This window comes from Ascaphus truei, chromosome 19, assembly GCF_040206685.1.
Source record: "Ascaphus truei isolate aAscTru1 chromosome 19, aAscTru1.hap1, whole genome shotgun sequence".
NCBI classification, from domain to species: Eukaryota; Metazoa; Chordata; class Amphibia; order Anura; family Ascaphidae; genus Ascaphus; species Ascaphus truei.
The window spans coordinates 28,638,717-28,663,603 of NC_134501.1; the positions used below are offsets into that span (position 1 = coordinate 28,638,717).

The window sequence follows — 24,887 nt, forward strand, 5'->3', positions numbered from 1 at the left end:
GTTTTAATGATATTATCTTCTAAATAAATGGTAAGGTCAAGGAAGTTCACGGAAGAAGCACTAATGGTGGATGTAAACCTTAAATTGAGTTCGTTGTTATTTAGGTACAGGAGGAATATATTGAGGTCTTCTAATGTGCCCTTCCCCACAAAGAGGATGTCATCTATATATCTCCGCCATGTGACCAAATTCGCGTCCAGACCCATCCAAGACCATATATATTGGTCTTCCCACATGGCCATAAGAAGATTGGCGTAACTGGGCGCAAATTTGGTCCCCATGGCGGTCCCACATAGTTGTTGAAAAAAAACGTCACAGAACCAGAAGAACTTCCTCTTAAGAACAAATTCAATACATTTAATTAGAAACTCTATTTGTGTATTAGGAATAATTCCCTCCTTTTCCAGAAATAATCTAACGGCTCTGCACCCATCATCATGTTTGATTGATGTGTACAGAGCCGTCACATCGGTAGTGACCAATACATAATTATCTTGCCATTGGATATCTTTTAGCAGTAGGATTACATCAGTGGTATCTTTCAAATATGATTTCTGTTTTTTAACAATCTCTTGTAGATAACTGTCTACAAACTCCGATAAATTCGCCGTCAATGACCCAATGCCGGAGATGATTGGTCTTCCGGGGGGATGCGTAAGATCTTTGTGTATCTTAGGTAGAAAATAGAAGACGGGGAATATTGGGTCCTCTACATTCAGGAATTGGAATTCATATTCTTCCAATATTCCCCGTCTTCTTCCATCCTCCAACAGAGATTGCAATTCCTTCTTGTAAAGGGCGGTGGGGTTATTTTTTCGTTTTTGGTAGGTATTAATATCACCTAAAATTCTGTTGGCCTCCAGCATATAATAGCTGTGGTCCATAATAACTACACCCCCTCCCTTGTCTGCTGGTTTTATTACAATTGTTCTATCCAATGACAATTCATCTAACGCTAGTTTTTCCTCTTTTGTTAGATTCGTGTGTTGTCCACTCTTCTTGTAAGAAAGAGCTTCCAAATCTTTGGTCACTAGTTGTAAGAAAACATCCAGATGATTCCCTTTAGCAAATTTAGGGATTTTTTTTACCCTGAAGAGATTTTTCTTGGGCAAAGAAGCAGAAACCAGAAATTGGACTGAGACACCCAATAAAACTACAGATAGTCCAACAACTTCAGATTTGAGAAGTCCAGAATATGTACATTCTAAATTTAGGCCTAAGTCCCAGTTTTTCCCTAAATTTGCTAAAGGGAATCATCTGGATGTTTTCTTTCAACTAGTGACCAAAGATTTGGAAGCTCTTTCTTACAAGAAGAGTGGACAACACACGAATCTAACAAAAGAGGAAAAACTAGCGTTAGATGAATTGTCATTGGATAGAACAATTGTAATAAAACCAGCAGACAAGGGAGGGGGTGTAGTTATTATGGACCACAGCTATTATATGCTGGAGGCCAACAGAATTTTAGGTGATATTAATACCTACCAAAAATGAAAAAATAACCCCACCGCCCTTTACAAGAAGGAATTGCAATCTCTGTTGGAGGATGGAAGAAGACGGGGAATATTGGAAGAATATGAATTCCAATTCCTGAATGTAGAGGACCCAATATTCCCCGTCTTCTATTTTCTACCTAAGATACACAAAGATCTTACGCATCCCCCCGGAAGACCAATCATCTCCGGCATTGGGTCATTGACGGCGAATTTATCGGAGTTTGTAGACAGTTATCTACAAGAGATTGTTAAAAAACAGAAATCATATTTGAAAGATACCACTGATGTAAGCCTACTGCTAAAAGATATCCAATGGCAAGATAATTATGTATTGGTCACTACCGATGTGACGGCTCTGTACACATCAATCAAACATGATGATGGGTGTAGAGCCGTTAGATTATTTCTGGAAAAGGAGGGAATTATTCCTAATACACAAATAGAGTTTCTAATTAAATGTATTGAATTTGTTCTTAAGAGGAACTTCTTCTGGTTCTGTGACGATTTTTTTCTACAACTATGTGGGACCGCCATGGGGACCAAATTTGCGCCCAGTTACGCCAATCTCTTTATGGCCATGTGGGAAGACCAATATATATGGTCTTGGATGGGTCTGGACGCGAATTTGGTCACATGGCAGAGATATATAGATGACATCCTCTTTGTGGGGAAGGGCACATTAGAGGACCTCAATATATTCCTCCTGTACCTAAATAACAACGAACTCAATTTAAGGTTTACATCCATCATTAGTGCTTCTTCCGTGAACTTCCTTGACCTTACCATTTATTTAGAAGATAATATCATTAAAACCCCAAAAAATTTCAAAGATGTTGATGCCAATAATTACATCTTACAGTCAAGTTGCCATCTTAACAAGTGGATTACTAATATTCCATATGGCCAATATCGAAGGTTAAAACGTAATTGTTCAGACAACAATGTGTTTAAGGAACAATCAGTGGTACTGTCAGGGAAGTTCAGGGAAAGACGATATAAGGAGGATGTCATCAAAAATGCGTTGGCAAAAACTGTTAGTACATCAAGGGAATCAATGCTGATACCCTCAGTTAAAAGCCCACCCAGCAACGTTGTACATGTGCCATTCATTACACAATATAACAGGGATGCATACAAGATTAATAACATCCTAAACTCACACTGGTCTATATTGAAGAATGATCCCATTATTGGAAAACATCTACCAGATCGAGTTAAAAAGTTATATAGAAAAGCTCCAAATATTAAAAACTTTATGGCCCCAAGTGCCATGCGGAGACACATTACATCTAACCATTCTGACTGGTTAAACCCCCCGAAAGGATTCTTTAGTTGTAAAATGTGCACTGCTTGCCATTTTAGTTCTAAAACTACTAATAGCTTTAAATCGCATACCACACAAAAAACCTATAACATCAAACAGCATCTCTATTGTAGATCTAACTATGTAATATATCTCATTGAGTGTGACTGCGGTCTTCAATATATAGGGAAAACCATCCGTCCCTTAAAGACACGTATTTTAGAACATATTGGCAACATTAAAAAGAAACTCACAACGCATAGTGTTTCAAATCATTTTTTATTAGTGCACGATTCAGACCCCAAGGGGTTAACTTTTAAAGCTATAGAACAAGTCATGCCAAACTGGAGGGGAAGCAACAGACATTCAGCTCTCCTTAACAGAGAATCATTTTGGATGTTTGAGTTAAAAACCATGTCCCCCTCTGGTTTGAACTTAGAATTTGACATTAAACCATTTTTATGATCATTTATTTTTATGTATAAACTTTTATCTGAACTAACTTTCCGTTTCTATTCCCCCAATAGATTATGCCTTCCACATTTGTTCATTTACTGATATGTGATTATATGATATTAGATCCGATTTTTATTAGATCCGATTTTTACTAGCTGTATTATGTCCCTTGAGTGTTTTTTAATATTTTAACATTTTAACATTTTAATCTTACAAGGTGTTTGGACTCTACATATGTTTGATGTAGAGAGTTAAAACTCCTGCCCCTAAGTACATCCTATGAATTATAGGCACCAATTACTTCCATCACACATGTAGTAATGTTGTATTTGTCTCACACTATGTGAACTTATTTATTACGTACACCATGTATATGTTATATTGCTCTTTGCACATCACAAACCGTGCCCTTCTGATATTTGATCGGAACTTACATATTACTGGCCAATAACCCTATCCATCACGGCTATCTCAGTTAAAACTCTACCATACGATCCTTGTTAAATATCCACCTATGAGAGATGAGCCTATAGTATATAGCCTCCTTACATCCAACCAACGGCACTCCTGAAGAAACCGAGAAGGTGAAATGCGTAGAGTGACGTCGTTGCACCAACCGGAACCTCTGGATGCGGATGTCGTTACTTCCGGTCTTCGGTGAGACGCATCCGTGACACGCACGCCAGCACAGAGAGAGAGTTGAGACAACACTCATCCGGTTGCAGAGATCCATTACTTGCGATCTAAATGCCTTTTTAAACTATACACCATGTCCATTGAGGAGAGTACCTGTCTGGTGACATCCCGTTTGCACTGATTGCAGTCATCCCTTAAAGATACCTTTACGTGCCCTTATCCATCTCATGTTTGTGAGTATTCTGTGTATATATCTAAGTTAGCAATATTTTTCACGCCACTGACTTTACAATATTGCACTATGAGTACCTGTTTTTGTTTCCACATGGTTTGCGCTTCCTGATGATCCCCACCTTTCCAATTGTCATCCAATACCTGAGTCCCAATGTTAGGGATAGAGCCCAAATCCCATATAAACGATTGCAAGCTCTATTCCCATTGTCTTCGTTGTCTTCGTTATTCTACCTGAATGGTTCCTGTCGCTGATGAACTGCTAGCCTGAGTCCTGGGCTATTTCATTGTCCCCTTCACAAGTAAGTGTATATATTTCCATTGTTATTTGTCCAACATTGTGAGTTAACCTGTCTTTTAAGGAATAAAATCTCTTTATTATATCACAGTCGTATTCAATTCAACCCAGAGTATTTGGTGTATATTATAACCCTGTGGCTACCGTGACAGACACCCCGCGGGCCGTATTTCTCAATCTGCGCCATCAGCAGCAAAAAAGAAACAAATGTAAATCACTGTGGTCGCGTCGCGTTGAATACCTGATTGGTGCAATTTAAAACCATAGAGATCCAGTCAGGGTAAAGATCCTGGTTGGACAAGAAACCCACAATTGCACTCTATGAGGACAAACAATAGGTGGGACTGAAATATAGTCCCAGGCTTGTAACCTATTGTTCCAAACGATGCAAAACAAAAAAGCTTTATTAAGACATACTAGTGGACAAAAGCAGGGAGTGTAGGGTATAAACACAAGTGTACTTAAAATTAGGTGGTGGTGACACGGAGTAGAGGAAAAAGTTTCCTCCAAAGCCCACCATGGAAACTCTCATATAAAAGAGAATATGTCTCAGAATATATATATATATATGGTGTCAAACATGAAATATATCCACAGAGATACACAGAGATTCCAAGTTTGGAGCTCCTAATAGTAAACTGTATAAATGCTGGTTACCTTAATTCACACTGACAGTATGTCAACTAACTACCTACAAATTAGTGGGAGTACTGACGTAGTGTACACTGCGACACACTTTATTCGAGCTCGGCTAGTCCCACGAATTCGGGTATACCCGGGTGTATTGAGGTTTGTGACTGTTTTCTGCCCGAGTGCATTGAGGTATTTTCCAGGCAGGGATTGAAGCATTTTATTCCCGCTGGCTGCAATACTGCACAGTATATATATATATATACTGCATTACAATTCATGAATTTATGCCATCTGGTAGACACGCGAAGCATTGCAGCCTATTAAATCCTAATCATTATCATTTAACAGATCAGCCGCCCGTCAGCCAGGCATGAACCCAGGCTAGGAAGGCAAACGCAACGGGGCTTGTCAGAGGTGAGGAGCGGCGCATTCCAGGTATCTGCCAGGTACATACTGGGTATTTGCTCGAATAAAGTGTGTCGGTGCAGTAGCAATTTATGTGTGTGGTAACATAACCCAGGCTGCTCAAAATACTGTTAACATATAAGTTTGCAACAAGCACAAAGTGATACAATGTATATACATGGGTAGTGTGTTCAGTATGCGCTATGTACATTAATGGCGCTATATAAATAAAGACATACAATACAATACAGTAACACTGCAAGAGGGAAGAGCAGGAGAAATAGTGCTGCTGGTGTACTGCTGCGGCCAAGTTTATTCGAGCATTTGCCCGTTCTTGGCCGCAGCAGTAGCCTGGCGCGCGCCCGAGGGTGACGGGCGCGCGCCGAAGCAGCGGAAGAGCGCCCTCCGATCGGGGCGCTCTCCCTACCGCTGCCGGGTCCGCCGGGTCCCCCGGAACCCCCTGCCGCCGTCCCGCGATCGCGGGACACCAGGGCTCCCTCGGGGAGCCCTGGACGCGCGTGCAGGGGGCGCAGGCTCCCGAAGACGCGTGACCGCGCGTCTATGACGCGCGGCACGCCGAGGGGCGGCCACTAGCAAGCCGGGAAATCTCCCGGCTTGCGGTACCGGCCACACTTTAATAAAGTGTGTCGGTAGTGTATACACATAGCATTTAAACACTTAAAATGACCGGTTTCATTGGTTCAATTCAAGCCCATCAGATATCACAGCATATGCCAGATGAATGAGCCATATTCATGTAACATTGCCATGTGCGCATTGCCTAATATGTCAGGTAGGTAGGTGTGGGCAGAAGAAAAAGGATATATGTATGCCAGCGCTTGATACTACCAGTACAGCCGGATGTATGTCAATCTCCTCAGTGCACTGGAGCTCCTAACACCGCGGGTCGCCACCACCGACGTCAGAACAACGACGTCATCTAAAACCGACGGTCCGTTTCGCGTAGGAAGCTACGCTTCGTCAGGGCAGGAGTGATAGTGAGAGCTAATCCACTTCTTCCTTTAATACCCTACCTCACGATAGGAGGAGGCTAGTTAACGAGTTCCTAATAGTTAACTCATTCTGAGCTCTATATTAATAGAGACTCTAGTGCTAGATCCTTACAAAGGGAGCTTTCCTGTTTGCAGCTTGGCCAAACTAAAACTGGAATGAAGGTTGCTTACAATCCTAAATATTTTTCTGGTGATGTGGGAACAGTTACTACCAGAATACCAGGCATCACCTACATACTGTGGTACCACATCATTACACATACTATTCTAAAATAAAGGATGATTGATATACACCCTCATTTGTCATGTTCCTGTATTGATAGTACATGTGTACACATTTAGTACACTGTTAAAACACAACAGACAGGGGGGTGGGAGGGACGGGAGGGTAAACAAAAGATCCTGAGAGCCACATACGTGGTATATACAGTACATATGCAGCGCTAGTCTAATGGTGCAGAAAATGCCCTGTGAGGAAGAAAATCTCCGCCCCTATACAAGAGATACTAAGCTGGTTATAGGCTCAACATGGCCTGAAGATGTGTCACTTGTTATGGGGGGTCCGTTTGCCAATATAGTGCATGCAGGCTAGACTCCTGGGTAGTATAGGAGTTAAAAGACTAGTATAAGTGGATAGAGTCCCTGGATAGGGAACATGAACTAAATGGAAGAGTTGGTGTGTGAAACGTAGCAAGGATGACCTAACATAATATCGGGGGACATAGGGATGAGGGTGTAGGAATGTGAGCCCTTACATGGAACTGCCTCTATAAGTCAAAACAGTTCCGCTAGAGTGTATGACTCAATTAAAAAATAGATCCCTGGGTCCCACTTAGATAGTGAAAGCGTCATCAACACTAAAGTCCATATTGTCTTTCTTGTTCAATAAGTAGATATATGAAACCTCCTAGGTCAGCTGTTATCTAGACCTCAACATAAAAAAGGGGGTAATCACAAGAATGGTGTATATATGAACCCCTCATTGAGGCCATCTGGATATAGTGTCTGTAGAGTATATATCCACCTACATTCAACTTGCATTAAGTGTCGGTCCCAATCCCCCTTCCATTAACGTGTTTAGCCACTGGTACATCTTTGTTGTTCCTAATGGACCCAATGTGCTCAAGGACGCGTATTTAATTTGTTTATGGGTTTTCCCCACGTACCTCTTCCCACATTTACAGGTAATTAGGTAAATTACCCCTGTGGTGAGGCAATTTAAATGATGTAGTATGTTTTAGACTTAGGGCCCAAAAAGTTCTTAGTTTTAGGCATGTAAGTGCATGCTCTGCACCTACCGCAGGGAAATGAACCAGTGGGTTTTGCATCTCCTAGCCATGTTCTCGGTTGTTCTTCTTGGTAGTGGCAATGTACTAATGTGTCTTGGAGGTTACGTGCTCTTCTGCATTTCATTGTAGGACTCGCCTTGAGAACCTGTTTAAGATCACCGTCCTCCATTAGTATGTGCCAATGTTTAGATAAAATATTTCTAATGTTGTTCGATTGGCTTTTGTATGTGCCAATGAATGTTATAATGTGATTATCGGTGTCACGACCCTTTGTCCGGTGACTAACAGTTGTTCCCTAGGTACCCTTCTAGCTTTATTGTAAGCTCTTTTGACGGACCCCCTACTATGTCCTCTCTCCAAGAAGAGCGCAGTCATGTCCTTAGCCTATGTGTATACACCAGCAACACTATTTCTCCTGCTCTTCCCTCTTGCAGTGTTACTGAACACACTACCCATGTAAATACATTGTATCACTTTGTGCTTGTTGCAAACTTATATGTTAACAGTATTATGAGCAGCCTGGGTTAATTTACCACACACATAAATTGCTACACTATGTCAGTACTCCCACTAATTTGTAGGTAGTTAGTTGACATACTGTCAGTGTGAATTAAGGTAACCAGCGTTTATACAGTTTACTATTAGGAGCTCCAAACTAGGAATCTCTGTGTATTTCTATGGATATTGTTAGGCCAGTGCTGCCCGCAGACCAGACCCGTCCCCTGAGCTGAAGGGGGAAGTGGTAATACACGCACCCGCAGCAAAGGGAGCGTGGCCGTAGTGTGGAATAAAGTGTTGCCAGGCCTGGTGTAGTAATGTAGACAAAACTTGCCGGTACCCGTTTAGAGATAGAGTGAAGAATGCCTTGCCGAGGTCAAGGAGTGGAGAGCGGAGATAGGTTGTATTCCAAGCCGGGTTCGATGGGTATCAGAGTGAGCGTTGTCCAAGGCGTGCCGAGATCAAGAGCCAGAGGGGGTAATCGTACGAGCCGTGTCAGAATCTGTGAAAACACTAAGAGAATCCTGAAGTACTTCCATGCAGAGACTATGTCGAGCAAAGACTGAGAGCAGAGAGGAGCTAGATAAAGAAGGAAGGTCCAATTAGGAACGGAGGGAGGACAGGAAGAGCTACAGGGAGACACTGCAGATTGGTGCAGGCATAACAGGCCAGGTGAGACTTGTTGGTAACTTGAGTATGCCCGTGCGGCTTGTGGGGGCGGAGCCTGAGGTCCGGGGGACGGGAAGAAGAGTGTGCAGAATGTGCGCGCTCCGTAACGCGTGTACGCGTGTGGACCGAGCCAGTGGATGGTGCAGGTGTGCGCGCGGGAGGACGTGGGCGCGCCCGGCACTGAGCAGAGGAATCGCCGAGGGAAGTGAGTGCTCTGTGTGGGGAGCGCAGAGAACGCCGATTCCTGACAGTACCCCCCTCTTCAGGAACAGCCTCAGGACGGTCCATGAACAGTTTCTCTTTAAACTTTTTCCTGAAGGACTTAAGAAGAGCCGGGGCATGAATGTCCTTTAAAGATACCAAGGATCTCTCTTCAGGGCCAAAGCCTTTCCACTGCACCAAGAACTGGAGCTGGCCCCTGGATAGGCGAGAATCCAAAAGAGAGTGAACTTCGTATTCCTCGTTATTTTGGACAGTAATGGGGTCCGGTTTACGTGTCTGATCCGGAAAGAAGTGACTGGTGATGAATGGTTTTAAGAGGGACACATGAAAGACATTGGGAATCTTCATACTGTGTGGTAATTGGAGTCGGAATGCCACAGGATTGATTTGTTCACAAATAGGGAAGGGACCCAGGAATTTAAGTGCAAATTTTGGAGATGGTACCTTGATGCGGATATTCTTAGAGGAGAGCCATACCAAATCCCCTGGCTTGTAACTGGGTGCCGAACGACGACAACGATCGGCCTGTAGTATCGATCTGCGGGAGGAGTCGAGAAGGGTAGACTGAATCTTAGGCCAATGCGGTTTGGAGGGCAGAAATGCGTTCATCTACGGCTGGAACTCCAGAAGGGATGTTGGAGATGGGTAGGCAGGGGGAGTGGAACCCATAATTTATAAAGATGGGCGACTCCCGGGTGGCTTTGTTTTTTGCAGAATTTACAGCTCACTCTGCCCAAGGAAGGAGTTGAGCCCAATCATCCTGGGAATCGGATATGAAACATCTCAGTTTTTTCTCCAGGGATTGATTGATACTCTCTGTTTGTCCATTGGACTGTGGATGATAGGCGGAAGAGAAAGAAGAGATGCCCAATCTCTTGGTGAAAGTTCTCCAAAATTTGGATACAAATTGAGAACCTCTGTCAGAAACAATGGACGAAGGAATCCCATGAATCCGGAAAATCTGCTCCGTAAAGATATAAGCAAGGGCGGGGGATGTGGGTAATCCCTTAAGTGGAATAAAATGGGACATCTTTGAGAACCTGTGCATGACCACCAAGATAGTGTTCATTCCTCTGGACCTGGGCAACTCAACGATGAAGTCCATCGAAATGTGGGACCAGGGGCGGTCGGGAACTGGAAGAGGTAACAGAAAACCCTGAGGCTTTTGACAGAGCCTAAAAAACATTGTATGGCCTTGAGAGAATTGGGTCTTGGCCATTCAGTGACTGCTTGAAGTTTACCGGCATCCATCATAAAACCTTCATCGGAAATGATGTACCCCAGGAAAGGAGTAGAGGTCTGATGAAAGGTGCACTTCTCCAGTTTGACGTATAAATGGTGTTCACAGAGACGGGATAGGACATAGGAGGTATGGTGTATATGGTCCTGGAGATCTTTGGAAAAAATCAGGATATCATCCAAGTATACTATAACAAAAATATTGAGTACCTTACGAAAGACATTGTTGATGAAATCCTGGAAGACAGCGGGAGCATTACATAAGCCCAAGGGCATTACAAGATACTCATAGTGTCCGCTACGCGTGTTGAAGGCCGTCTTCCATTCATCCCCCTTCCTGATGCGCACCAGGTTATAGGCACCACGTAGATCCAACTTGGAAAAAATCTTGGCCCCTGCAATTTATCGAACAGTTCGGTAATAAGGGGGAGGGGGTAACGATTTTTAACAGTTATGCGGTTCAAACCCCTGTAATGGATGCAAGGCCTCAACGACCCATCCTTTTTCTTGACGAAGAAAAACCCAGCCCCTGCTGGGGAATTGGAGTAACGAATAAAGCCTTTCTTGAGATTCTCCTGGATATATTCATCCATAGCATGAGATTCTGGTAACGACAAGGGGTAGGTCTTGGACTTGGGTACGCAGTAACCTGGAACCAGATCGATCGGACAATCGTAAGTCCTGTGTGGCGGCAAAAGGTCTGACTGTACCTTATTGAAAACGTCCCGGAATTGGTGGTAAACAGAAGGTAGAATAACCTCAGGAACCGAGGTATTGGCCAGCAGTCGAGGCGGAAGTATGGCTGGTGGAGATAGCTCCTCTGACCTTGACCTTCAAGTAATAGGGTCTTGGGATGTCCAGTCGATGAGAGGATTGTGCTTCTGCAACCAAGGTAAGTCGAGAGTGACTGGAGTTCCGGGAGCGTGGATTACATCAAAGGCCAAGGTCTCCTTGTGGGAGTGAGAGGAAAGGGTGATGGGGCAAGTCTCCAAGGAAATGTATGCCGGGGTGAGCGGACGGTCGTTGATTCCAACCAAGGCAATGGGAGACTTCTTCCTAACGAGTGGAATCTGGTTCTGTTTAGAGAAGGTTTGGTCCATGAAATTTCCTCCCGCACCGGAGTCGATAAATGCCGCAGTGGAGGTGCAGAAGGTAGGACCCTAGAGAGAAACGGGAATGGTCAATTTGTTGGGAAGTTCCTTCCTGGAAAGGGGACAAGGAGATTTAGCACTCAGGGAGTGCCCCTTCGTACTCACTGGGTTTGGCTGTTTCCCGGGCGTAGTGGATATTCACGGACCAGATACTCGGAGGATCCTCAGTAATAACATAATCCACCGGTTTGGCGAGCTTGCTGTATCGGTGTCCAGGAACGCTGGGTCCTGGGGTTGGAGAGAATCTGGGAAAAGGAGCACGGAAGGGCATAAATCGGGAAAGCTGGTGCTGGACGCGGAGTACCTGAAGGCGCTGATCCATTCGATTTGCTTGGGAGATGAGTCCCTCCAGAAGCCCTGGCCTGGGTTGAGAGGTGAGCTCGTCCTTCACGGAATCCATTAAGCCTCTCCAGAAGACTGAGACCAAAGCCTCCTGGCCCCATTGTGTCTCAGCTGCTATGGTCCTGAACTCCAAGGCATACTGGGCCACGGAATAACGTCCCTGAGAAAGCTCAAGCAAAGAGTCAGAGGCAGTTTCTTGGTGTGTGGGTGTAACGAAGACTTGTCGAAAGTCTCGTCTACAGGCTGCGTAGTCGTGGGTGATATCGGGACGTAGTTCCCAAATTGGGGAGGCCTATGCCAGTGCTTTCCCTGTAAGCAGGCTGCAGGCATATGCCACTTTCTTGCGACCAGTGGAATACTGCTGCGGAGCCATCTCAAACTGGATCTTGAGGAAACCGCGGCAGGCGTGCGGATCTCCCGCATACGGTTTAGGTGCCGGGATCTTCGGGCCCGAGGTCGCGGTGGAAACTGGTTCTGGCAACAGTGGCGGTGCGGCAACAGGTGGTACCTGAAATGAAATGTCCTGAACCTGTTGAGTGAGAAGAGCCATTTGGTTCGGTAGGGCCTGGACTTGTTGATACATGGCCGTTATCATAGAGGCCATGTCAGTCTGGTCTGCGTCTTGTGGGCTCGAAATAATGTAACGCTGGTGTGGCCCGCAGACCAGACCCATCCCCTGAGATGAAGGGAGAAGTGGTAATACATGAACCCGCAGCAAAGGGAGCGTGTCCAGAGTGTGGTATAAAGTGTTGCCAGGCCAGGTGTAGTAATGTAGACAATACTTGCCGGTACCGGTTGTAGAGATAGAGTGAAGAATGCCTTGCCGAGGTCAAGGAGTGGAGAGCGGAGATAGGTTGTATTCCAAGCCGGGTTCGAGGGGTATCAGACTGAGTGTTGTCCAAGGAGTGCCGAGATCGAGAGCCAGAGGGGTTAGTCGTACGAGCCATGTCAGAACCTGTGAAAACACTAAGAGAATCCTGAAGTACTTCCATGCAGAAACAATGTCGAGCAAAGACTGAGAGCAGAGAGGAGCTAGATAAAGCAGGAAGGTCCAATTAGGAACGGAGGCGGGACAGGAAGAGCTACAGGGAGACACTGCAGATTGGTGCAAGCATAACAGGCCAGGTGAGACTTGTTGGTAGGTGGGAAGAGTCAGGGAGCGCGATTCACAAGTGGCAACATGGAAAATAAAACAACATACAAAAAATAGTGCAACTTTGTGGGGGAAAAACGGACCAACAGGACCCATGGCTTACTCAAATAATGGTGTGTAACACAAAGCAATCACAGAGTAAAGATTTGCTCCAAGACAAATCTACCCATATAAAGCAACAGAAACAGTTCGAGGTTCAAACAGATGATATATTGAGTATACAAGAACCGCAGCAGCGGTAGGCAGTGAACACTTACAATAAAGCCTTGTGATAAGGCATGTAATGGAAAGGCAGCGTGGCATCGCAGGACCGGGGTGAACGCTGCACTCGGCGAATCCTCCGGTCGGCGTGTCACAGTACTTCCAGGTTCAGTCCCTCCAGACGAGAGCTACACGTGACCGCTCTCGTCCTCAGATGCTGCAACAGTTAATACGGCAGGGTGGTCTTCTCTCTACGTGTGGCAACTTCCGCGTTTCACATACAGCTTCGTCAGGTGAATAAGATCACCTGGTATTGGCTGTCAGTCTCAAGAAGCCCCAACCATGCAATCCGCGAGCCTTTCTAACAATGCATGTATTATAATTCCCTGTTGGTGCTATTTATTGACGAATCAAAATAATTGCTGGGAACAGTCAAACTAAGTCTGGAAAAAAAATTCTGTGTTTTTTCCCCACAGAGTTGCACTATTTTTTGTATGTTATGTTACCACTGGTGAATCGCACCCCCTGACTCTTCCCACCTACCAGTACACCCTAAGGATCAACTTGGAAGATCCGGTGAAGGTTGAGCTGCAGTTTATCACCGTTTGTATAGAGCCTTCTTGATGTATTTATTTATTTTAAGTTTATTACTGCATTATAACTTTTGACTCATACATCTGTGGGAGCGCCTGGTGAATTTCTGTTTCTATCTGAGACTTGTTGGTAACCTGAGTATGCCCTGTGGCTTGCGGAGGCGGAGCCTGAGGTTCGAGGGACGGGAAGAAGAGTGTGCAGGATGAGCGCGCTCCGTAACGTGTGTACGCATGTAGACCGAGCCAGTGGATGGTGCAGGTGTGCGCACAGGAGGGCGTGGGCGCGCTCGGCGCTGAGCAGAGGAATCGCCGAGGGAAGTGAGTGCTCTGTGTGTGGAGCACGGAGAACGCCGATTCCTGACAGATATATTTCATGTTTGACACCATATATATATTCAGAGACATATTCTCTTTTATATGAGAGTTTCCATGGTGGGCTTTGGAGGAGCCTTTTTCCTCTACTCCATGTCACCACCACCTAATTTTAAATACACTTGTGTTTATAACCTACACTCCCTGCTTTTGTCCCCTAGTATGTCTTAATAAAGCTTTTTTGTTTTGCGTCGTTTGGCACAATAGGGTACAAGCCTGGGACTATATTTCCGTCTGTAACAGGGGAGCTATCCCTGTTCAGGAAATGTGCCTCTAATCCAGCAGTGTGGTGGTTAACTGCTGGTAGTCAATTAACCAACACCGCCTGGCTGATTAGGTTTCTTAGAAAAGCCTGCCTTTGAGACAGGAAGTGAGATTTCTCAGAAATTGTGGGGCTGACCATAGGAACAGACGTATTGAGCCTGCCAGAGACTGCACTCTGCCAGCAAGACACAGGGGGGACTTCTAACACCTGGAGAACAAAGAAGCCTGCCCTACAAGAAACAGATAAGACTTTACTTTCTAAGACTTTTGGTATATCTGCACATATCAAGATATATGTTTGGGGCTGGGAGACATGCTAATCTAAAGGGAGTTGTTGACTGCATAGGTTTAACTAGAAATACGACCAAGTGGAATAGAAGCTTTGTTTGACCCAATATTTGCATACTTTTGGATGCTTTTCTTGTGTTAAAGAAACAAGTGTAATAAAAGCCTTATTTAATTTCACCTTTTAAAAGTCTCCATTGCATAACTCCACACATGTCCTCTTACATATGGTGTAAGAAGTGGGATGAGAGGTGGCCCTTGAAGTTAAAAGGAGCCCCGGAGATTTCCTGTAAAAAAAATTGTGCTTTTTGCTTACAAACAGCCTGAGCAACATAAACAAAGATTCAGCTGCAGCAGAGACCAGAATGATAGGGATACACATCCAGGCAGAAAATCTACACAGCACTGAAGAAAACCACAGATGGACTCTTTTACCCAATCCCAAGAGGAGAGAGAGACGGCGGAAGAAGGTAAACCTTACTTGCCTATCACAATAAAGTGTAATATAGTCATTGAAATAGGGGTTTTGACTTCCAGCCGTAGTCAGGGTTCAAGAAGTAAGTTAGCCCTTAAAAGGGATAGGCGTTAGTTGTTTTCAAATGTTTAGCTGAAGCAGTGAATACAGATGGTGACCCATGAGCGGTATTGATTCTGCAAGTAAAGGCTGCCACTGCATAGGACTACCAGCTGTGAATGGAGTATATGCAGAAAAGTATGAAAATTGATGCAAGATTGTGCTGAAGCAGGGGAATTTTCTGTAATCAAGTGCTGAGGTAAAATTGCCCTACCGGGGAAAAAGGAATTACTGAGCTGTGTAAAAGGTATCCCAAAGCCAATTGCTGAGTGTTGAGTCGCCCTGCCGGGAGTGAAGAAATATTCCATTGCAAAGAATATATTTTTTTTTTCTGCAAGTAAAGTCTGTCTATGTATCTTGGGAGTAAAACAGACACCCAAAGGGTGAAAAGTAAAAACCATAATACCCAAAGTTGAGCCTGAAAATTACTGAACTTAAGTAGAAAACCACATTATTTTGATGAAGCAGAGTTATAGCACCTAGCAAGTAAATGGTGCAAAGCAAATAGAAGTTTTCACTTAGCAACTGCACATCCAGTATACCTAATGGGAGAGAATGTGTGCCCCGACTGCTGATATTGTAAAACTCACCTTAAAAAAAAAAGAAAAATTCTCCAGAGATGCCTGTGAGAGCTACGACCTCTACAAGCAAAATATGCCCACCTGTAGGACTACCAAAATTGGGGGTATTAGCAAATACAGTGGCAACAGCTGCAATAGCACCTCCTGAGGTCAGGAAGAAAATTACACCTGATGGTGCAAAGCAAATAGAAGTTTTCACTTAGCAACTGCACATCCAGTATACCTAATGGGAGAGAATGTGTGCCCCGACTGCTGATATTGTAAAACTCACCTTAAAAAAAAAAGAAAAATTCTCCAGAGATGCCTGTGAGAGCTACGACCTCTACAAGCAAAATATGCCCACCTGTAGGACTACCAAAATTGGGGGTATTAGCAAATACAGTGGCAACAGCTGCAATAGCACCTCCTGAGGTCAGGAAGAAAATTACACCTGATAGCCCCAAAACGGAGGACACGATGCAGCATTCCTGTAATGAACCCTACACCATGGAAGAGTGGCCCTTCCAATCCAATAAAGAGGAAGACATCTCTTACGGGGAACCCGAACCGAGTCACACCCACAAAACACCCCAAGAATGGTGGGGGTGTCTGAACTCGGTACGAACCGAAAAGACCGCTCTCTATGATGACGAATATGATCATCAGGAGAAAGAGCGGGAGCAGCAGATCACCAAATGTTTGTCAGCTAACGCAACTGCAAGAAAAGCCTGGCATATAGAATGAAGCTGCTGAAGTATCAAATAAAGATGGAGACCCCAGTATTCCTGATGGGACGAAGTCATCCAAAACAAAAAGGCGGAAAAAGAAAAGCGGTTCTTCACTTACCGTTGAAGGAACAGACATGTCCGCAGATCCTGTGGAGAAAAAGGGGGACCGAGATGCCCTGCAGCCTTGAGAAAATGTAGAACTCATCCCGCGGATAACCGAATATCCAGAGGGCCCAAGGCAGAAGTCATGTACCCCAAAGAAGTGTCTGTCCAGTGCCAACAGTGAGGAACCTTCAACCAACCATCACAGGGAAGCGGAGCCGGAACCAGTGAGTATCGATCCCTTGACCAGCCCTGAAGATGCCCTGAAAAATGCCAGGCATGACTGTGATATGCTCCGTGAACAATTGAAATAAAAGAAAGATGATTACATAGAGCTACAGAAAAATAACATGAAGCTACAGAAAGATGTGCCCGCAATTTACTCTTTGGCCAGGACAGAATTGGAAGATCTCAAGACTGAGCTAGATGCTGCAAACACTACAAAAGCCATCATGGTGGAAAAGCAGAGCCAAACTGATAAAATAATGGCTAAGCTGAAGCGGAAGTTTGAGGAGGCACTGAAGGAGATTACAGTCTTTCAGCAAGAGGTTCACGGTCTTCGTCTAGAACTGAATGCCTCACAACAAGAGGTCAACAGTGTCCGGACAGAGGTGGATGTATCCCAGAAGGAGGTTCATACATTCCGCACAGCACTGGATGCCTCACACCACGAGATTGACACCTTTCGCCCAAAACTGGAAGTTTCTAAAAAGGAACTTCATAGTCTCACTGAGGAGCTGGACATCTCTCAAAAAACAAACCTCAGTCTTAATATGAATCTCAAAGTCTCTCTGAAGAAGCTTCAGACCCTCAACCTAGATATGGAAGTCTCCCGCCAGGAGACTGTCATTCTCAAAGCAGATGTGCGTAAATTGAAGGAGGGATACATGGAGGCCCTGAAAATTACAGAGACTGCAAAAAGAGAAAACTTACAACTGAAAGAAGAAAATTCTCATTTGACAGACTACGTCAAGGAAAAGAATAAAAAGCTGCACGAGCTTAAAGAAATAAATAAACTTTTGGAAGATGAGAAGTTTGAAGCAGAGCCCCGAATGCAGAACCAACTGCAAGGTCTGCGTACGCAACTCCAGAAGGCCAAGGAGAAGCAGCAAACTCTGCAGGAAGACAATCTGCAGGCTACTAAAGAAGTACAAGTGCTGCAGGAACATCTGATTACCCAGTATGTCCCAGCAAAGCAGTATGAGAAACAGAAAGATACCCTGAGCATAACCAAAGCATCGCTAGAGGCCTAGCTTAGAGACCAGGTGACTCGGCACAAGAGGGAGCACAAGAAGGTCCAGAAACTGAGGCAAGTCACTGTGGCCGGAGCAAAGAAATTCATAGTGCTTCACAATACAATGAAATGTGGAAGCAAGCTCAGATAAAGCAAAATGTGCAAATAAATTCCCTGAGAAGAGACTTGCAAGACGCACTCAAAAAACAGGGATCTCTCGCGGATGAGATTACAATTCTACAAGGACAAGTATTGACCCTGACCAAGCGTCAGTATCCCACAGCCACAAAAACCCACGAAGACAAGGGTACAGTGAGAGCTGGGAATACCGCTCGTGTGAAAAACAAGGTTGCAAAATTTGAACCACCTAAACAAGCACTAGCAAAACCTTCAGCCACCCACAGGCAACAAAAAAAGTTACACGTGCTGAATCAAAACCAGAAGAATCCGTAGCTGATGAAGCTGAAAAGAGGGGACATTCTCTGGAAGTGGATGTGGAATTGCAACCTAATCCCAAAGAAGCTGAACAAGCAACTCCATTGAGTGGAAAAAGTGCAGAGAGACAGCTTCAAGAGCGGAAAACTCAAAGGGCTATTCTTAAACGCTCTGCAACTGTTGTCATACAGTGTGCCTACAATAAGAGGAGCACCCGACGCAAGGGAAATCTCATGACTGCGCACGCAGTAAAAAGACTATACTTGGAAAACATCTTCCTCAAGCGACTGAGGAGAGCTGATCTCAAGCACCTTCGGGAGGAGACACAAATAAACTGGAGAAAGGGCTCCAATCCCAGCGGGATTCTCTTCCTCCATCCACTCTCATTCAAGTCACAGAGATATCTCGATTGAAAGTGGAAGGATGGCCTTTGGCCGTGGCAAGCCCGAGCTTCCCACAAACAGGGGAGGTATGTAACAGGGGGGTTATCCCTGTTCAGGAAATGTGCCTCTAACCAAGCAGTGTGGTGGTTAACTGCTGGTAGTCAATTAACAAACACCACCTGGCTGATTAGGTTTGTTAGAAAAGCCTGCCTTTGAGACAGGAAGTGAGATTTTTCCTGAATCTCACAAATTGTGGGACTGACCATAGAAACAGACGTCTTGAGCATGTCAGAGACTGCACGCTGCCAGGACTTCTAAAACCTGGAGAACAAAGAAGCCTTCCCCTACAAGAAACAGATAAGACTTTACTTTCTAAGACTTTTGGTATATCTGCACATATCAAGATATATGTTTGGGGCTGGGAGACATGCTAATCTAAAGGGAGTTGTTGACTGCATAGGTTTAACTAGAAATACTCCCAAGTGGAACAGAAGCTTTGTTTGACCCCTTATTTGCATACGTTTGCATGATTTTCTTGTGTTAAAGAAACAGGCGTAATAAAAGCCTTATTTAATTTCACCTTTAAAAAGTCTCCATTGCATACCTCTGCACATGTCCTCTTACTCCGCCCCACCTATTGTTTGTCCTCATAGAGTGCAATTGTGGGTTTCTTGTCCAACCAGGATCTTTACCCTGACTGGATCTCTATGTTCATACTGTATATCCTCTACCCTATGCACCATGAGATTTTTATGTTAATAACGGTATCTTTGGAGAGCGATAAGCATTTTCTTTGCTTGCAATTTAAATCCACACAGAATTATGTGTATTTTATTTATTTATCATCAGAGCTAGTAAATGTAAAGCGTTACTGTAATATTATTTCTATTACCCATACTGGGAAAATAATTCATTTTGTTCCCCTATATAATTAAACGCTCGCGCTGCGTCAAATGCTTTTTATGGGTTGATACATAGCAACTTCATTCTGCGCTAAACAGACTTTTTAGGGTTTCTGGCAATTTGAACGATTTTGTTCTGCTTATTTTTGACTCCACTGAAATATTTTTTAAAGTATATTTAATATATTGATCCAGAGGAACGAACACAAACCCCACTGCCAAATTTACTGTCTGCGCTATATTTACTATGCATTGTTACTCCATCAACAACTTCCGTGTCAGATCACAGCCCAATCATTTGAATGGACATTAACTACGCAGTGCTGGGAGGCATCTTGCATAGTAGCGCTGCTTAGTAAGTATGGCCCAATGTCCCATAAGGATGGGGATTCCTTCCTGACTCCAGTATTGGCAATAGGATATCTCCCAGGATCAATAAGCTTCTTATGCCCACACTCCCTGCTTATATAACTGCTGTTCCCACATTGTACCATGTCACTATAAATAATAATAATATTTGGCATAACCCTGTATACCTTTCCCTTGTAAAACGATGTCTCGCCCGTCCATAAAGGTATCTAGTGTATCGGTTTCCTCAGGTGCTACATGTCACGTTTAGAAGAATATATAGGGTTCCTACCTGTAGGGACACCTGCCACGGCCATGACCCCGACACGGCGTTCTTGCCATTCACAATCCTGGCGTGCCCAGAAATAAACGGTTTAATGGCTGGGACACCGCAGCCTGAGAAAGGAGAAAACAAATCGCATTATTGCAAAATATATTGTCGTCTTCTCAACTGCATTTTCTTTTGTGTGACGTTGTTTTTATGCAGCACCCGGACACCTTGATGCATGGCACCCACTATATACTGTAAACAAGTCTCCCCCACTGCAAACGGGTGTTATGGGTCCAAGTTCTGGCGGTTCTTTGGATATGGGAGAAGTGTGAATTAATTTTTCCCCTTAATGGGTTTTTTTGTTTGGTTTCCTCTGGATCAATAAGTAAGTATAGATATAGGATAAAGTATTTGTTGTCTAAATTTAGCATAGGTTGAACTTGATGGACCTATGTCTTTTTTCAACCTCATCTACTATGTATCTATGTAACTATGTTGCACACAGGAAGGAGAGATGTGTGAAGAATGGAAAGTTCTGTACATTAGAATTGTATGTATGAGCGACTATAATACCAGTCCCGTGGCACAGGGGTGCGTGACCGCATTGGGGCTTTTGGCAAATTTCTGGGGGTCACCAAAGGACCCCCCATGATGTTAATCTTCTGATAGAAATTATAGAAACAAACTTGCTTTACAGCAGAAGCGTCTCTATCTCTCTGTCTCTCTCCCCCATGTCTCTTTTCCATGTCTCCCTCCCTCTATGTCTCCCCCCATGCCCGAGTCTCCCTCCCTCCATCCATATCTCTCTCCTTTTGTGTCTCCCTCCGTGACTCCATCCCTTTGTATATCCCTCCCTGCCCATGTCTCTTTCCCTCCGTGTCTCTTTCCCTCCATGTCTCTTTCCCTCCATGTCTCTTTTCCTCCATGTCTCTTTCCCTCCGTCTGCCTAACTCCATGTCACCCTCCCTCCGTGTCTCCCCAGCAGTCTCTCTAGCTCCAGAATCTGGATGATGTGTACAGTGGCTGCCGCCTTTATCCTCCTGCGGCCGCCACCACGGGAATTTTAAAACCGGGGAGGCGCGCGGCTTTTTTCCGGCAGGTTTCCCGCGCCGCAGGCGCTTTTAATGACAAGCGCCATTAGCACTTATCTGATGATGCGGCCACCGCGCGGGAAACTCCGATAGAAACGGAGAAAAGCCCCGCATTTATCCGGCTAAGCTGTAGAATAAAGGCAGCCGCAACAGTAGAGTCCCAAATATGGGCATATCCATATTCTAACCTATCCATATTTGGGCATCTATGCCATCCCCAGGCTGACTGGAGCCCAAGAGACAAGGAGGGAGACAGGGAGGGAAAGACACAGGCAGGGAGGGAGACAGAGAGGGAGACAGGATGATGTTGTGGATGCCCAAATATGGGCATATCCATATCCTGATATATCCATTGTGACGATGAAGGGGTAACCAGGCCATCAATAAAGGTGTTATGCCCGGCTGGTTACCTCTGAACCATATTTGTGGGTTTAGAGTGTCAGCTCTTGGACCCATTGGTTGTACATGAAATGTATGTGATTGTGCAACGATAAAGAATGTGTGTGTTTTACTTTTCCAGGAGAGCTAACCAGTGGATATTCCCAAGCTCTGAGTTTCAAGGGGGGTTTTGGGGGCATACAGGCACATACCTCTGGTTAAAATCCTCCCTTGAAAAAAGTTACGCCAATTTCCCTGCTTCAGCACAGAGCAGAAAGATAAAAGGGGCATAGGAATGTGAGGTATCCCTGACACAGTCAAGAGGTCTCTAGGTTAAGGCGGATACCCATTTAATGCCCAGGTCACCCAGAAACGTTTTAAGGCATGACTCACCACTAAGTTCCCTGCACAGCACAACCCAGAAAGGTAAAAGAGGCATAGGGATGTGAGGTGTCCCTGAAACCGTTAAGATGTCTCTAGCTTAATGGGGATGCCCAGATCACCCTGAACCCAGTATAGGGGTTCAGGGGGTGCTCCAGTTATATATAAGACAGGATTTTCAGAGTGTGAGGCATATGGTTAATGGGACTAAAAAGTACAAGTTCTTATTCTAACCCTCATCCCCCAAAAAGACTTAGAATTTTAGCAGCATAAAAGTGTAAGGTATATTTTATTAAACTGTGTGTTTTAAAACATATGCTTGCGCACAGAAATGGGCCACGTCAAGATAAACCAGGATTAATGCAGATCCTACACTACACTGTGAACCCTTCCCTTTACCTCTGTATGAGGGGAAAGAACCATCGTAGATCCTGTTCTTGTATCCATTTTCAAGTCTCCAGCAGAAAAGGGCTGCTTCAGCGAAAAGCTGCCTTGAATAATTGACCTGTTTTTGCAACTGTTATAAGGGTGAGAATTCCCTGCACTTAGGAGAGTCTAGGCTGTACCCCAAAATTCCCAAGTAAGTGTGACTTTTTACTGTAAATTGTGTAACATTGTGTGTTTGCCTTTTCCTGTGAATAAATGTACAATTTATTTCATTAACTCATTTAGCTCAGTGATATGATCCCAGTATAAAGGTTTAATTGCCTGGTCCCCCGTGACAGCCATATCCTGACATATACATATCCTGACATATCCATATCCTGACATATCCATATCGTGACATATACATATTTGGGCATCTACGACATCATCGAGGCTGACTGAATGCTGCTGAAGAGACTGCTGGGGAGACACAGAGACACAAAGGGAGGGAGACACAGAGACAGGGAGGGAGACACAGAGACAGGGAGGGAGACACAGAGACAGGTAGGGAGACACAGAGACAGGGAGGGAGGGAGACACAGAGACAGGGAGGGAGGGAGACACAGAGACAGGGAGGGAGACACAGAGACAGGGAGGGAGACACAGAGACAGGGAGGGAGACACAGAGACAGGGAGGGAGACACAGAGACAGTTAGGGAGACACAGAGACAGGGAGGGAGACACAGAGACAGGGAGGGAGACACAGAGACAGGGAGGGAGACACGGAGACAGGGAGGGAGACACGGAGACAGGGAGGGAGGGAGACACAGAGACAGGGAGGGAGACACAGAGACAGGGAGGGAGACACAGAGACAGGGAGGGAGACACAGAGACAGGGAGGGAGACACAGAGACAGGGAGGGAGACACGGAGACAGGGAGGGAGACACAGAGACAGGGAGGGAGACACAGAGACAGGGAAGGAGGGAGACACAGAGACAGGGAGGGAGACACAGAGACACGGAAGGAGGGAGAAAATTTTCACTCAGAAGATTAACACTGCTGGGTCCCGTTTGAAGTAGGGACCCCACAGCGTTAATGCTTTATAATTTATGGGGGGCCGTGTGTATGTGTTTGTGTGGGGGGGGGGTATTGAGGGGGGTTGCATAGTGAACATTTCAATTTAGGGGTTGCGCTTATATAAAATAGGTTGCGCACCCCTGCCCTAGAAGGTATAAACACATCTAGAGTAAACGTATGAAATGCTAATTGTTTCTTTGCACTTACCATAGGCAGCCTTAGTGATGGCAACGCAAGTCAGGAGCCAAAAGAGAGTCATGTTCCTTCCTCACCTCTGTGTCTCACTTAAACCAGGAGACGCTGGGAGGCTTCTTATACTTTCTGGTGACCAATCAGTGCTCAGCTCTATATTTAGAGCCCCTATGAGTGAGGCACATACCTCCTTTTTCCATAAGGTTTTTCCTCAATAACAATGAGAGAGCTCATAGAAGCTGCACCAATGTCTTGGCTGAACCCTACATGGAAAGACAACACATAATTGCCCAAAGCTGATTCAAACATGAACCTCCCTTAGGCTAAGGCCCCGCTCCTCAGTCAGCGCGCCCGCACTGCATACAGGCGGCGCGCTGACAGGCACAGACCGCGATATGCGGTCTGTAGGGAGCCGGGAGCTGGAGTAGGAGGGGGGGCGGGAGTGGGAGGGAGGGGGGCGTGATCTGATCATGGTGCCGTTGTGCCGTCCATCCCCCCCCACACAACACATACACAAATACATACACACAACACATACACACAAACACATACACACACACACACACACATACACATACATACACACTCACACACTTTAACCCGCAGCTGCTTCCCTGCTCCCCGCCCAAAGCGCCTCCCATTTAGCTCCTTCCCTCCCTCTTCCCCATTGGCTGACTCGTGTACCACGTGACGCGTCAGCGCTGAAAATCACTAGGATCTTGCAGCCTCGGCCAGCTGACGCGTCACAGTACGTAGTCAGCCCTGCCGGAAGGAGGCAGCGGGGGCAAGGACCATGCGGGCAAGGGTCTGGTGGCGTGCGGGGGTAATCATATAGTGAACACAATATAGATGCTGATGATCAGGAGCAATTGGGTCAAACCGTAGTGTGTTTGTGTAGCAAATGGCAAGTTGATCTATTCATTGCGGCAATTATTGCACCCTAATTGTTGGAATAGGAATAAGTGCTACAGACATAAAAGTAAACAGTAAGGAAAGGGGTGCTTGCCCGAAGAGCTTACAATCTAATTGATGTGTTACGTCAAAGGGTGACATACTTTAGGACCGCATTGTAAATATGGTCCATAATCCAAATATTATATAGATATAAATGACCT

General features: G+C 45.0%; 1 protein-coding gene across 3 annotated transcripts in view; it reads right to left on the reverse strand.

Annotated features, from left to right (window-relative positions):
• LOC142470108 (chymotrypsinogen A-like) overlaps positions 1-23,875 on the reverse strand; it is a 205,134-nt gene extending 181,259 nt beyond the window's left edge. For 2 of the 3 annotated variants that reach the window (XM_075577044.1, XM_075577043.1), the window contains exons 1-2: positions 23,788-23,875; positions 20,308-20,411 (exon numbers count right to left, since the gene is read on the reverse strand). In XM_075577044.1, coding sequence (XP_075433159.1) covers positions 20,308-20,411; positions 23,788-23,839 — 156 coding nt within the window. In that variant the 5' untranslated portion in view covers positions 23,840-23,875. The remainder of the gene's footprint in view (positions 1-20,307; positions 20,412-23,787) is intronic. The other variant, XM_075577045.1, reaches the window with a different exon arrangement.
• Between the last annotated feature and the right edge of the window lie 1,012 nt (positions 23,876-24,887).